Here is a 16,057-nt window from a genome sequence, read left to right on the forward strand (position 1 = left end):
TTGGTTAATATGAAAAATGTTGGTAGTTGGTACTAGCCTACAAATAAAACTGAGGTGACAACTCAGGTTTTTTTATTTTTGACAGTTTCACTGACAGATGGACAAATACAAGACGAAGAGCAGAATGATAAAAAGACAAAAACAAATGGTTTCAACAAAGTCCAGTAATTCAAACACCTACACAGAGTGCAATTTATATTATACATAACTACATAAATGCATGACCAGAAGCTTTGTACATGTCTTTTATACAATTAACTATTTGCATATATACAATAAAAATCAACCATGTACAACGCTTTCCCCCAAAATCTTGCAAAGGGAGAAAAATAGACAACACATCTGATCCGATGTACACTGTTTCACAATAAAAGGGCACAAGCTCTGTATCTTGAGCTGACAGCATGTAAATGATTACATACTACACATACAGTAGCATACAATTTCCTAACTAATCTTCCTTCACTTAAACTTTTTTTTAGCAAATCAATTTCTTATAGAAAAACGTTTTCTCTTTGAGACACCTTGATTAACAGGTTACCAGCACCAGATATCACATCACACACATCATCCCAGGGGCAAGAGTCTCTGTAGGCCATACAGACAATATATAAGAACATAATTTTAAATACAACAAATTTTGGATTTGCATCAATTTGCTTTGGACATACACATAAAAGTGCTGGTTCTTGAATTTACCCTGATATCCAGAAGCTTTGGGGGCTTATTTGATTACCCAGAAAAAAATTCAAGCTAGTGCTTCACAGCCAAGGGAGCCATGCTACCATATTTCAAACCAAAAATAATTGGAAACATGTTCAAAATGATTAATTTCTCTCATATTTATCACCATCCCAGACAGCTTTGTAGTGCACAAGAGATTTAAGAATTAATCATGTCATGAGCATCATAAAATAATTTTTTTTGACTGGACAGAAGCCTAGAATTCTCAACCCTGTTCCTGGAACCACCCCAACACTACACATTTGGGATATCTCCCTAATCAAACACACTTGATTCAACTCATCAGCTCGTTAGTGGAGACTCCAAGACCTGAATTGGGTGTGTTAGGTGAGATATACAAAATGTGCAGTGTTGGGGAGCCTCCAGGTACAGGGTTGCGAACCACTGGAGCTCCTGACCAGCAGAGGGCATCATCTGATTGTCTCTACTTTTTGAACGTCAGAGATTCTTCTATATACCGAGTTAACAACCTCCGCAACTCTACCATAGGAGAGAGCGTAACTGTCAACTTGGCTCACGTGAGTCTTCTAAACCAATCAACAATGTTAAGAGTTTTACAACAGTAAATCATGGTTTGTGGCTACCATACAAATGAATGGGGGAGATCTATAAACTGAGACCTACCTGTTGCTAAATTGTCTACAACTTCTCTTATAATACAGAAATGTTATTGTAGTAAACTTCACACATGGTTCAATCCGAAAGTCTTGTTTAGTGTAAAACACTTAGAAGATTAGCGGACATGCTGTGAATTACAGCAGTTTATTCAGCGTACTTGTAAATTGTGGCCGCTGGTTTTGTATGTTTTATTCTGGCAAGTCCAAATAGCTGTACTGACTCTGATGGTTTGTGTGTTAAAAATCAAAGTAGTTTAACCTTGGTACATATTCTGGCATGTAGGCTTTGGTTCTCTTAAAAGTTTGTCTGTACACTGCCATTTTGTCAATGGTAACAGGAAAATTGGATAAAAGACTTTGTTTCTCTTTTTGTTGTCAAACTTTCAGATTTAAATATGAATTTGCCTTCTGCTCAACACACGACAAGAGAGCAAACCCGTTGCAGTTGGTAAAAGCTGACCATGTATTCTTTATGACACTGGCTGCATCTTTAAACACACATCAAGGCAACAGAGTGGCTGTATGAGGTTATGGAACGAGTTTCAGTGTACTGTTCTGATATCATCAGATGATCACATTATATCCACAAAAAACTCACATGGGTTGCCCATTGCATGCTGGAAGGACTGGCGACTGGCGGTAAGCTCAGGAGGTATGGCCCCTAGCTCCCTTACTGGTGGGGCCCCTGGGGGGCCGCTGCTGATTGCCCCTTTAGGAGTCAATCTGGCCAGACTGTAGGGAGGAGGCAAGCCTGGTGGTCCGTAAGAAGAAGCATGGCTCCGTTCGCTAAGTGCACAAGAGGTGTGGCCAAACTTGGTAAAGGGGGTGTGGCTGTATGAAAAGGATGTGCGGCGGCTATGTTGAGAGGGAACCCGGGAATGAGTGTGGCTGTGTCCGGAGTGGGCGTGGCTGTGAGATGACACAGCATGGCTACGGTGACTCAACTGGCTGGCTGAACGTTCACCCCGCCTCCCACCCGCTCGATTGCCTGAATCTGATTCGCTTCCCCCACTGCCTGCTGACTTGCGGTGTTTGTCCCTTGGCACAGGCCTCTGACTCCTCCCAACACTAGGGTTGGAACTACTGCTTCGACTTCCTGAAAAAGAAATAACATGCTAAATATTCAGATATATACAAATATATAAGTAGTTTGAGAGTGTAGGGAGAATGAATCAATTGCGAGTGGGTGTTGCTGTAGAGCTTTTTGACACGACTCACTCAAAAGAGATTTCAGAGCACGTGGGGGAAGGCAGGTCTACCTGCTTCTTGTAAACAATGAAATTAGGTTTTCGTTGACCAGTTTACTCTGACCTGATTTGTTACATAATTTCACAGACAGCTTCTTTGTATGGCTTAGCATCATTTCTCTGGGTATTCTCTTCTCTCGTAAATATTTAACTTAAATATCAATACACATTCTTTTATTGTGTTTAAAGTAGAACTGGCACCATTTATTGATATAAATATGAATCTTAATCTGGTGTTAAAATGTTTTTTTTGTTGTTACTGTAAATAATTTATATTTTCTATAAATTTTAATTATCATTGGCATGGCATTTGGATAGGTTAGACAATGATAATTCAAAATAATAGTTAAAAATATAAATAATTTACAGCAACAAATATAAACATTTGAACACCAGATTAAGATTCATATTTATATCAATAAATGGTGCCGGTTCTACTTTAAACACAATAAAAGAATGTGTATTAATATTTATGTTTACTATTTAAAAAAGTGCCCAAACAGTCTGGTTCCGGGAGTAAAAATCCCATATTTTTATCCCATAGACAAATTTATTTTCAAATATAACCTAGAAATGTTTAGAAGCAGATCTTCCGTGAGCTCTGTGGCTGTTCATCGATGATTTGCTTTCATTGAAACCATCCATCTGCGTTATTTTAACTTCATTGTTTACAAATAATGTTAGATAGTGGAATTCATGGTAAACATGTACTTCAGCCATGGTCCAGCAGAGAAAGCTTCACCAATCAGAGAACCATGGCCAACGAAGCCCACTAAAAGCACCCACACTGTGAATGACTTAATCTAGAACTACTTATCTATTTGTACAGTACATATATGTATTTTGCAACACACATAAAATATATTGATTCTATGCTTAAAATCAGCAACCTAAAATCTATAGTTTTATGTATTCCCATTGTTTTTTATTCAAAGACATTATTCACAATGCTTCATGGGATTGTAATCTGTACCCTTATGAAAGATGGTAAGTACACAGCTTTGTACCTTTGTCTTTTTGTCCGATTTTCAAATAATTTTTTGACTCAAAACAAAGTTTGTGATTTATCTCGGAGCTGGTTGGTTTGGTTTATGGCTTAGAACTCTTATAAAGGATTTTATGAAAAGTGTATGGAAGAAATTAATGGGGAAAATACTTTCGGAATAAGTGGGCACTCTTGTGCTCCATTTAGGGAAAAACCTGAGCCAAAGGTGTAAACGCAAAAAAAAAAAAAAATCTTACGCTTGAAACTTTATTTACACCTTTACAAAACGTTCAGTTTTCTTTTTATGCTTGCAATTTGAATTACACTTACAAATCTATAATACATTGATTTAACTACATAGATCATGGGTAGTGTAGTTATTCACCAGGAATTCCACTATTAAACACGATTTTACAGGAATTTTGAACACAGACTGAAGAATTCAACAGAAGCATATATAATCACGGTAGGTCTGTCTTTAAAGGTTTATAAATTGTTGTTAAGAATCAGTTCATCTATAGAGAAAATGTATGAGATTTTTACTTTCAAACCCTGACTGTTGCGCTCTATTTTCTAAAGCTTGCTGCCCAAGATGAAAAATAGCAAATTCACATTCACTGATGCACTTGGTTTGACAACAGATCCTGAGTGTAATCATCCTCAGCCTTATTTAATAACCCTCTTTAAAACCCCCTGAGCTAACCAGCACTTTAAAGAACGAAAGTATCAGTTGATGGGGTTGCAGTGAATGAAACCCTAATATTCTGTCCCCCTGGGTTCAGCATCACTTCTCTGTGATGACACAATATAATGCATCTTTTTTGAGATGACTTCATTCCTTCATGCCATCACGATCCATGTTTCAAAGAGCATGATAAAAGCATGATGAAAAAATAAAGCAATTAAAGAGCTGATGAAATACACCTATCATATGTCTGATTGGATGGTATGGCACTGTAGCCAAAATGTCAATAATGCAAATGAGAAGATGAGGTGCTCTACAGTGTATCCTGACTTTATAGACACTGCCACTTCAAACAAAAGCCACATCCTTTTACATTCCAGTTTTTGATTTCAAAGATTTTTACAAACACATATGGGATCTAAATCGGCACTGTTGTGTGCATATGTGTATGTGTGTGTGTGTGTGTGTGTGTGTGTGTGTGCTTCTAACCACTTTTTGCACTACAAAAACACAGGACCAAAACATGCTGAGAAATACACAGACAAGAGGTGAGGCAGAAAGACAAATCCAGAGCAACAGAAATACCCAAGCCATGGAGGGAGGCATGACCGTAAGAGAGAGAGAGAGAGAGAGAGAGAGAGAGAGAGAGAGAGACAGAGGGGAAGAGACGAAGGGAGGCTGCCTTACCGGACACCCCAGCGTTGGGCCTACCTCCTTCATCAGTCTGCCATTGCCCAGCAGAAATGACAGAAACAACAGTTACACAAATCCTGTTTCTGTCTGTCTTACAACCGAGACCTATGTGGTGCAATTTATCCTCGCAGCCTGCATGCACCACTCCAAGTTAACAAATATTTGTTTATTAAAGTATTGGATAAGTATCTGTGAAAATAAAATCTTATATGTGCTCATATAAGATATTTATTTACATGTTTTGATGATATTTTCAAAGTAACTTACTGAAATATAGTGATATCTAATGAACAAACTGAAATTAGTGTATGACATCCATTTTTATGGATCCATATTTATGTATTTGACTGCTTTTGGAGGCTTTTAAATGTACTTCAGCCAACAATCCACACAACACATCCACACCTTCACTCAGGAACCTTTCAGGATGACATTCAAAAAACAGGCTGCTGCATTGCCTTCCTGACACCTGAGCTAGTTATTTCCAGAAAAATGCATGACATGTATGAAATGAGCAACAGTTAACACAATAATGTTAAGCAGGAATGAAGATGGAGTGTACTGTGTTAGAGATCAAGGCAGAAAGCAACAAAAAATGAGAGAAATACAAGCAATGCAGTTGAAATCGTGAAATGAGCTTATCTTATCAGAAATAATGAAATGATTGCACATATTTGTAGAGAACTATTAGATAAAATAACATTCTTGTGCAGGGCCTGCAGTACATACATGTTATAAAATCATACTATATTTTCACCGAGCGACATTTATCCATTACATAAATACATCTTTAATATCTTTAGTAATAGGCTTTACCACATAATGAATAAAAACTTGTTTAAGCTGAGATTGTTTTTCAAAAGCTCTTATTCTGTATGGAAGCCCAGGAGTGCCATTTACAAAAGAATGAAGAAATAAATGATCAATCTATTAATTTGAAAATAAAAATGCAAAAAAATAACAGATTTAAAAATTGACAAATTGAAATGTGAATAAATAACCAATGTAAAAAATTTACAAATAGACACATTTAAATGTGTTTATTTTATGTTTTAAAATGTACTTGTTAATCTGCTGTTTTATTGCCAAAAAAGTGTTCAATGTGAACAGCCCCTCGGTGTATGACTAAAACTCTTAAAAAAAGTTTGATCACACTTAACTATTCTTTATTATTTGTTACTGCACATTTTAGAACTTAAAGTAGGCTATTAAGTCATCAAAAATAAGAAGTAACACAGAAGTATGGAAATTATGCATTGACCAAAACAAATTAAATCAGAAACAGAATTCTTCAGTGTAACCTTTTGTCTATTCTAGCTCTGCACACTGTTGATTTTCTCAGTCAACTTCAGGTGCATCCTGGGATGCTTTTTAAACAGTATTGAATGAGTTCATATGCTTGACACTTGTTGGCTACTTTTCTTAAAAAAATACTATTATGTTAATAAATAAATAAAATAAATAAATAAATAAAAGGTTTGTATAGACATCTATAATTAGGCACAATTTATTTTGAGTATAATACCAAGCATTTGACAAGAAGCCTTTAGATCAAAATGGTCTATGCTTATGAGAAAAAAACGTATTCAGTGTCCTTTTGGACTGGCTGTGTAAGCTACATTTATTTTATATTTATATGATCTTAATATTCATTTTATTTACTAACTTTAAAAATGTTTTATTCGATGTGTATTGTATCTTCCTATGTTTTGCTATTACTGTAGATAAATCTAGAAAAAACGTTTTTTTTTGTTGTTTTTTTTTTTTAGTTTTTAAGCTTAAATGTACTTTTACATTTTACCAAACAATTTGGGCAAATTTGCTTCAGAAAAGGTGACTTAAGCTGAAAGGTGAGTAGTTTTCATCCCTGGTTTAAATATCAGACCAAATCTGACATTTCATGAAAGAGAAACAGTGATGTGTTTGTGTTTGATGAGGTGAAAGATTCAATCCTTGCCAAAAATTTAATGCTTCAACAATACCAAACACGGCACAAGGCACAAACCAGAAGCGAGCACAAACAATGGAGACAGCTGAGAGAGATTGACATGTGGTTGAGCCCGAGCAATTTCACGGCTCACAAAAGCTACCTTGTTAATACAATGAAAGGAAAACATTATGTTGTTTCTTTTAACAGCACAAATCGAGCAGAAACGAACGGCACTGGTTCGGAGCGATCTGAAGTGACGTCACTGCCGTTTCTTGCTATATCTAAGGAAGGGAAATATTTGCTTTTTCTTTTAATGGCAAAAATCAGCACAAACGGCATCGGTTTGGAGCGATTTGGACCTCATGGATGGAAAGTCTATTATCTCAAACACTGAACCAGCATTAGCATTCATTTTTGAATGGCATAGATTTGATAAAGATTAAATTATATGGGGTGCCAACTTCACAGAGGTGCTTTAGTACAGGATCTGACAGTATTCTTCATCGGCTCGGTACTCGTGACGCAAATGGTGGATGCTGTGCATGTTTCAGTTCGTTTCTGAGCATTAATTAATGTTCTCGTTTATTGCTACATTTAATTATATTTTAAACATGAAATAAATATGATTTATTAATGCACAATTTTATTCTTAAATATAATAACATTTTTAAACATGAATTAAATAAACACATTTAAATGTGTCTTTTTATTTGTCCATTAATACATGTATTTATTTATTGTATAAGTTTTTATTTTCAAATTAATAGGTTGATAATTTATTCCTTCATTCTTTTTTAATTGCCACTCTTGGGCTTCAGCTGGTATGGACTGGCAAATGGTAACATAAAAGGAAAAGTCAAACAATAAAGAAAAGAAATTGGCAAATGGATGAAGAAAAGGAACTGCCAAATGCTTTTTAAAAAGCAAATTAAAGGTGTATTTAAAAACATTTTATTAATGTGCTGTTTTATTGCTAAATATGTTTACATTTTAAAACATGAATTAAATAAACATTTAAATGTGCCTATTTATTTGTACATTTTAAAATGGGTTTATTTATTCACATTTAAATGTGTCTATTTATTTGTCCATTTATAAATTGGTTTATTTATTCACATTTTTATTTCCAAATTAATAGATTGATAATTTATTCCTTCATTCTTTTGTAAATGGCACTCCTGGGCTTCCATAATTCTGAGCCTGTTAAAGAAATAGTTTACCCCAAAATTCTCTAATTTAATCACCCTCATGCCATCCCAGATGTGTATGATTTTCTTTTTCTGCAGAACACAAATTATGATTTGTAGAAGACTATCTCAGCTCTGTATGCCCATACAATGCAAGTGAATGGTGACCAAAGTTCCAAAAAGCACATTAAGGGAGCATAAAAGTAATCTACACTACTCCATTGGTGTAATCCATAATTTCTTAAGTAATCCAATAATAAAAATGTTTTGGTGAGAACAGACACAAATGTTACATCTTTTCCACTGTACATTTTGCCATTGCAGTCTCTAGGCATGATCATGATATCAAATTTGATTACACTTCCTAGTGCTCGATGCTAGATAGCACTAGGTAGTGTATCCATGTTTTTGTTTAACTGTCTGGAAAAAGATCTGTTAGAAATAGTAAATTAATCACTCCTTTCAGGCAAATTTCTGAAGTCCCTGAAAACTGCAGTTGTCAAGCCCCTTCTTGATAAGATCAATCTAGATAACTCAATATTGAACAACTACAGACCAAATTCAAATCTTCCTTTCATAGGCAAAATCATTGAAAAGGTTGTTTTCAATCAGCTGAACAAATTCTTAATCTTGAATGGCTACTTGGACAATTTACAGTCTGGTTTCCGACCGCATCCTAGCACAGAGACGGCGCTCATAAAGATGATATTTCTAAATGATATTCAGCTAAAAACTGATTCAGGTAAAATATCAGTGCTGGTATAATTAGATCTCAGTGCTGCTTTTGACGCTGTGGACCACAACATTCTCCTAGACAGATTGGAAAACTGGGTAGGGCTCTCTGGGACGGTCCTCAGCTGGTTCAGGTCATATCTAGAAGATAAGGTTTACTATGTGAACATAGGCAACTATGGATCTGAGTGGACATCCATGGCATGTGGAGTCCCACAAGGCTCAATTCTTGCACCGCTCCTGTTCAACCTGTATATGCTCAACTAGGCCACATTATGAAAAATATCCAAATTGCATACTATAGCTATGCAGACAATACCCAGATCTATCTAGCCAAATGACTATAGCCCCACAGACTCTATGTGCCAGTGCATTGATGAAATTAACAGTTGGATGTGCCAAAACTTACTTCAGTTAAACAATGACAAGACAGAGGTCATTGTATTTGGAAACAAAAAAATCAAGAAATCTTGGTGACATTTTGGAGTCAGACCTTAGTTCAGTAGTCACAATCAGCCTACTATCATCTAAAAAATACAGCCAGAATTAGATGTTTTGTATCCAGTCAAGACTTAGAGAAACTAGTTCATGCATTCATCACCAGTAGGGTAGACTACTGCAATGGACTCCTAACCGGCCTTCCCAAAAAGACCATTAGACACCTGCAGCTCATTCAGAATGCCACTGCCAGGATTCTCACCCGAACCAAAAAATCTGAGCATATTACTCCAGCACTCAGGTCTTTACACTGGCTTCCAGTTACACTTAGAATTGATTTTAAAGTGCTTTTACTCATTTATAAATCACTCAAAAGCCTAAGACCTAAGCACATTCAGATATGCTTGTTGAATATAAACCTAAAAGACCTCTCAGATCATTAGGATCAAGTCAGTTAGACATACAGAGGGTTCACTCAAAACAAGGCGAGACAGTGTTTAGCTATTATGACACCCACAGCTAGAACCAGCTTCCAGAAGAGGTTAGATGTGCACCAACAGTAGCCACATTTAAATCCAGACTGAAAACACATCTGTGCAGCTGTGCATTTTCTGACTGAACGTTGTGCTGCACTTATTGATTTCACTGAATCTTTTTGCTTTTGTCTTTCTTTCATTTTAATTATACTATGTTATTCTTTTTAGTTTATATTTGTATAACATTTTCTCAATGTGTAAACAATTTTTGGTTATACTCTGTTTGATCAGGGATGGTAAACAACCAATGAAATGTGTGTGTTAACAATTTTTGGTTATTCTCTGTTTAATCAGGGAAGGTTAACAACAGTTATGGATGGTGTTAACAATTTCATATTTTTTCTTCTTATTCATTTTAATAATTTTAATAAAATAATTTCTTTTTAATTTATTTTATACATTTTTATTCTTGTTTCATGTTCTAATTTTTTAATGTATCTTGCATTTTCTTTAAAATGTATATGTAAAGCACTTTGAATTGCCATTGTGTATGAAATGGGGTATATAAATGCACTTGCCTTGCCTTAAACCATGATCGCAAAGGAGACTGCTGATGTCAAGATTTATAATGCAAAAGGAGCTACATTATGGTATGTTCTCACCACAAATTGATTAGATCGCTTCACAAGACATGGATTAAACCGCTGGAGTCATATGGATTATTTTATTCTGCCTTTATGTGCTCTCTGGAGCTTCAAAGTTTTGGTCGCCATTAACTTGCACTGTATGGACCTACAGAGCTGAGATATTCTTTGAAAAATCTTTGTGTTCTGCAGAAGAAAGAAAGTCATACACATCTGGGACAGCATGAGGGCGAGTAAATGATGAGAGAATTTTCATTTCTGGGTGAACTATTCCTTTAATGTGAATGTTGTGAATGAACTTTTCCCACTCACCATCACTGTGTTGGCTTCCTGCACTGCCACTGTGGAAGCTGTGGCAGGGGTCGGAATATCCTGGAGGGAAGCTAGAGGGCGCTGTGGAGAAGGGTGGGTAAGGAAAGGGCTGGCCGCCCAAGGGCCAAGGGTTAGTGGATGGTGGAGGGAGAGGGGGCAATGTATCCTGCTCTGAACCACCACCACTTGAACCCTCATTCAAGTTTAGTGTAGCCATATCTGAGAGAAGAGAAAAAGACTGAAATAATAAACAGATGGAACTGGAAAAGAAGAGTACATCTGAACAATATTGGTATAGTGAAGTCAATGTGCATAGCAAGCTAAAACCATTAGGATGTTAGCAAATGTAGAGTTTAAGTGGATAATCACAGCATGAATGTCTATACTGAGAAAACAAAAGTAGCAAGGTGTTTGTACTTTGACAGAGATCTTCAAATGTGTAGTAGCACTGTTCAGAGAAGGTAATCTTGTTGACGGTGTGTCTGAGATAGCCGTGCTTCAGCAGGCTGCTGGCATATTTCCTTGCATCCCGCCGGTCTTTGAATCCTTCAACCCGCGAGTACAGCCAGTCAACTACATCACCTCCTGAGAGACAAAAGATCATAAATAGACATCCACACACACAAACATGTTTTAAACATCATTATAAAAGACTAGTTCCAGTCCAGTATGCTAACAGAGAAACATCTCACCTATAACGGCATTAGCAATGGTAATCTTCAGCCACATTCTGTCCCTTATTTCTAGTCCTGAGTCTGGGAGCTGCATCACCTTCACAATAGTGGCCATGTCTGTCTTTCCCACTGTAAGAGGGAGATCATCAAACTCTGTGAAGAGCACAAGGACAACAGGATGATTAGGGACATGCCTTGCAACCAAGAAGATGCTGTCACCTGCCAGAAAGAAGACTGTACCATTTTGTGGGTAAGATCCAGTAAGTGCAGTAGTGTGGGAAATCCATGCTGCCGGATCAATGGGCCTAACCGGTTCAGCTTTGGGTAAGAAAAAAAGAGTGAATCCATGTCAATCAAAATAAGCAGAATAAGTCAGATAAGACAGATCATTAAAGTCAATATTGTATGTGCACATTTACAATGTTCTGTCTAACAGACCCCCCAGTGAATTTGAATTTATAAATCTTCTATGTACAAAATAAATAACAGTTTAAATGTAGCAAAAAACAAAAACAAAACCCTGTTCTAAGAATTCAAAATATAAATTAAATCCAGTGCAGCAGCAGTATTCATTTAAGTAGTTCTGCAGAATGCAAGTTGAATGTCCAAAGGCACACTGAATGTACCAGAATGATAAGCAACATTAACTGTACGTGACAGTGTATGTGCAGCAACTACTAATTGTCAATAGGGATATGTGTGCATGATGGTATATGCCCAGAATCTCTGAGTTGGGTTTGTGTGCATCTACCCAAGCGAAAGAAACAGATTGAAAAAGTGTGAGAGTTTATATGTGAACTCACCTCTGGGTATCGTAAAGTAACTGCGAGGAGAAGGGTCCCAGCATTTGGCAACAGTGAGACTAATAGGCCTAGAGAAGACATATTCAAAATTAGCTAAAACAAATTTACATCTATTTCTGCACAATTCAGATATTTCAGATATATTCCTTAATCCTTACCCATTCTTTGAAACAATCTCTCTGAGGATCCTCACAGCATCATCATTGCTCATGTTTTCAAAGTTCACATCATTTACCTGGAAGTTAAATGTGGCACAACAATACATGAACTTTTGAGCAAAATCAGACCCACAAACAACAGAAACTGACGCTCTCTGACTTTTTGAGTTCCTGTAAGTAAAAACAGCAAATTTAGGCATCTAACTGTTTTCCAACCAAGTTAAAACTGACAAGGCATGATAGCTCATCCTGAAAGGACTAGTTCACCCAAAAAAGAAAATTCTTATCATTTACTCAACTTCACTCAATCCCAGATGTATGATTTTCTTTCTTCTGCAGAACACCAATAATGATTTTTATAAGACTATCTCAGCTCTGTTGGTCCATACAATGCAAGTGAATGGTGGCCAGAACATTGAATCGCCAAAAAGCATTTTAAGGCAGCATAAAAGTTATCCATCTGACTTCAGTGGTTAAATATATGTCTTCAGAAGTGATTTAATTTGTGTAGGTGATCAACTGATCAATATTGAAGTCCTATTTTACTACAAATCTCCACTTTCACTTTCACTTCCTTCATGTTTTTTGGCGTTTAGCATTCTTCATGCAAATCACTACCTACTGGTTGAGGCTGGTCAAAGGTGTAGATTTATAGCAAAAAAGGTTTTAAATATTGAACTGTTTCTCACCTATACCTATCATACAGCTTCTAATGACATGGATTTAACCACCTTTATATATCTTTCTTTTTTTTACTTATTATTGTATGGACCTACATAGTGGAGATATTCTTCTAAAAATCTTTTTCTGCAGAAGAAAGACAGTCATATACCTCTGGGGTGGCATGAGGGTGAGTAAATGATCCAAGAATTTTTATTTTGGGTGAACTATTCCTTGAATAATATACCTGAGCTAAAAATAACTTTATGGTAATGGTTATAATATCAGTCTGCCACACTTCAGCATAATGCACCATCACTAGTTTAATCTGCCACTCTACGGGGATTAGCAGATGCTGGATGCATTTGAAGGCTATGCCTGGATCTGGAGCCAATCACTAATGCAGAGAAAGCAGAGCCACAAGCCAAATTCCCATCCTTGAAAACTAATGTAAATACAAGCCGTATGTCCCTGCAGTGTTTATCGCTTTAATACACTAATGGAAGCCTTCACTGGCCCAGTCAGTCCACCATATTATATTAATCTGCTTTACGAACAAGGAGTAAGCAGCAGCATCTTTTTACCCTCAAAACTGAGCTAGTAGGTGATTTTTCAATCATATTTGTTCTTAAAACAAGGCTTCTGACAATTTTAACAAAGTACATATACAGTTGTTAGGGTATAATGAGAGCATTTTAAAATCAAGAGAGGCAGCAACATCTAACTGTGCCACTTTGTCACAACCCTAGCAACGATTAGTGTAACAGAAATGGAACAACCTAATTTCAGTCTGTACCAAGTTTACAATGCTTTAATGGTGTTTTTTGTCCTTTTTGGAGCTTGACAGAAGTGGTCCCTAAGAACTATTGTTGAAAACAACTGGCTGAAGATATATTCAAATATATCACCTTCTGTGTTCCATGGAAACAAAATAACAGCAAAAGGGTTTGGAATGACATGAAGGTGAGTTAATGATTGTGTAAAATCATTGGGGTGAACTATTCCTATAAATGCATTTTCACAAACATAAGTACCATTCCAGAAGCTGTACAGCCTACCTGTAACAGCATGTCTCCTGGCTCTATCCTCCCGTCCGCTGCCACAGATCCTCCCTTCATGATAGAGCCAATGTAGATACCACCATCTCCTCTATCGTTACTCTGGCCCACTATACTGATGCCAAGAAAGTTATACTTCTCTGTAAAAGAGAGAGAGATGAAGGAAAGTGAAGAATTTGTGATTTACTCTATGTACAATTCAATGGCAAGATGATCTTACCCATATTAAGTGTAACTGTTATGATATTGAGGCTCATGGTTGAATCTGTGATACTGCTGAAGGAAGAGGACTGTGGAAATAAATAAGGGCTATGTAAGACAACAAGAAACCACATTAAAACAAAATATTTATTTAGCATAGACACCTCTTGGCAATACGGTCAAAATCTTATATCACAGTACAGAGTACAGTTAATGTATATCAAGGTAACAGTACATATTTCAAATAGCTTTTTCTTTGCAAGATATTCAACAAAAAAATGGTTAATATCTTTTCTACATTTTGCCCAGCCGTAATTTAATATATACTATATATAATATATATATATAATAATAAGTCTCACCCGGTCAATTTTGGCCACTTTGTGTCGCCGCCGTCTGCGCTTGTGTCTCTTCATTAACTGAAAAGAGGAGCTCTGCTCTGTGGAACTGCTCAGTCTGAGAGAGAAAAACCAACACATTTACACACTCAAAAATATTTTTGACTATTTTTAAGATTTATGCATTTCAATTTCATCACAAAATTCCATCATATTGAATTGTGTAATTAATTTTTTTTTTAATGTATTTTTATCTTAAATTCAATTTGATGGAATTTTGTTATAAAGTTTTAAGCGTAAATCTTTTTTTGAGTGTAGCAGATTTTCAGGGACAGAGAACATACTGATTACTGAATGTACAATTGCATACGGGATATTTAAATAGATGCACACAACAATAAAACATCTGTATCACTCACTCACCCTCAAGTTGTTCTAAACCCATATGAGTTACTTCTTTACCGTAAGTTCTTCTGTGGACCTCAAAAGAAGTTAGGCAGAAGGTTGCCTAAGTCACAATTTACTTCCATACAATTAAAGTGAATGGTGACTGAGGCCGTTATTCTGCCTAGCATCTCCTTTTTGTGTTCCACCGTAAAAACAAAAAGTAGTTCGGGTTTGGAACATCATGAGGGGACATAAATTGTGACAGAATGTTCCTTCTTAGATGAACTGACAAACATGTCAATGAGTTTTTGTCTTTAATCATTCAAACCTGCTAGCATTTTCATCCTCCTCGCTGTCAATGAAGGAGCTTGACTCCAGCTCACTGCTCATCATGGAGGCGCTGTCACAGCCCATGGCTGTGTTCCTCACCACCCGCTCAGCTTTAGAGTGACCGTTCACACGTGGGACTGAGGATAAGAACCATTCACACAGTAAGGCTTGTCAAGGTGTTGCAAAAACAACAAAGAAAGTGGATAAATTCATGGCTTGATCACACCTCGAGCGACAAACAGGTCTACTCAGACAATCGGTATAAAGGTCTAAGAACTTATAAAGAGGAAGACACATACATTGTTTTGTGTGTGGCTGTGCCTCAGGATAGCAGCGGATTGGCTGGAAGACTCTGGCAAGGCGGTGGTATCTCAGAGAGCCAGGCTTTGTGTATTGCCTCTTTTGGAACCCAAAACACTCCAGGAGAGTTGTGTTGCCCATATTTCTTTCACTGGGCTGATTTCGCTCTTTCATTCTGTTACCGTGTCTATCAGAAATGCTCACTTGCATTGCAGTCTTTTGAATTTTAATGGCAAACTTGGTTCAAGCTCCAGTCTCCAGTAAATCAGTACAAGTTTAATTGACAGAAGACAGGCAGAGGAACGAAGGGTCTCCACACAGTAATGAAAATATATGGAGGGAAAACAATTAGTGACAGAGGTGGAAAATGCTAAATAACCACAAAGGAGAACAAAAAATATTTGACAATATCATGTCATTTACAGTTGAAGACAGATGTTTACATACACTTAGGTTGA

General features: G+C 36.6%; 1 protein-coding gene across 4 annotated transcripts in view; it reads right to left on the minus strand.

Moving 5' to 3' along the window:
- Positions 1-99: 99 nt before the first annotated feature.
- Positions 100-16,057, minus strand: part of dvl1b (dishevelled segment polarity protein 1b) — a 40,834-nt gene continuing 24,876 nt past the window's right edge. Inside the window, exons 5-15 of one of the 4 annotated variants that reach the window (XM_052111233.1) lie at positions 15,298-15,436; positions 14,607-14,700; positions 14,264-14,333; positions 14,044-14,183; positions 12,326-12,402; positions 12,168-12,235; positions 11,605-11,682; positions 11,383-11,517; positions 11,108-11,275; positions 10,691-10,909; positions 100-2,457 (exon numbers count right to left, since the gene is read on the minus strand). In XM_052111233.1, coding sequence (XP_051967193.1) covers positions 1,934-2,457; positions 10,691-10,909; positions 11,108-11,275; positions 11,383-11,517; positions 11,605-11,682; positions 12,168-12,235; positions 12,326-12,402; positions 14,044-14,183; positions 14,264-14,333; positions 14,607-14,700; positions 15,298-15,436 — 1,712 coding nt within the window. In that variant the 3' untranslated portion in view covers positions 100-1,933. Of the gene's footprint in view, positions 2,458-4,965; positions 5,003-10,690; positions 10,910-11,107; positions 11,276-11,382; positions 11,683-12,167; positions 12,236-12,325; positions 12,403-14,043; positions 14,184-14,263; positions 14,334-14,606; positions 14,701-15,297; positions 15,437-15,598; positions 15,911-16,057 lie in introns of those variants that run through there. The other 3 variants (XM_052111234.1, XM_052111235.1, XM_052111232.1) reach the window with 3 other exon arrangements.

Source organism: Xyrauchen texanus, chromosome 39 (genome assembly GCF_025860055.1).
Source record: "Xyrauchen texanus isolate HMW12.3.18 chromosome 39, RBS_HiC_50CHRs, whole genome shotgun sequence".
NCBI lineage: Eukaryota > Metazoa > Chordata > Actinopteri > Cypriniformes > Catostomidae > Xyrauchen > Xyrauchen texanus.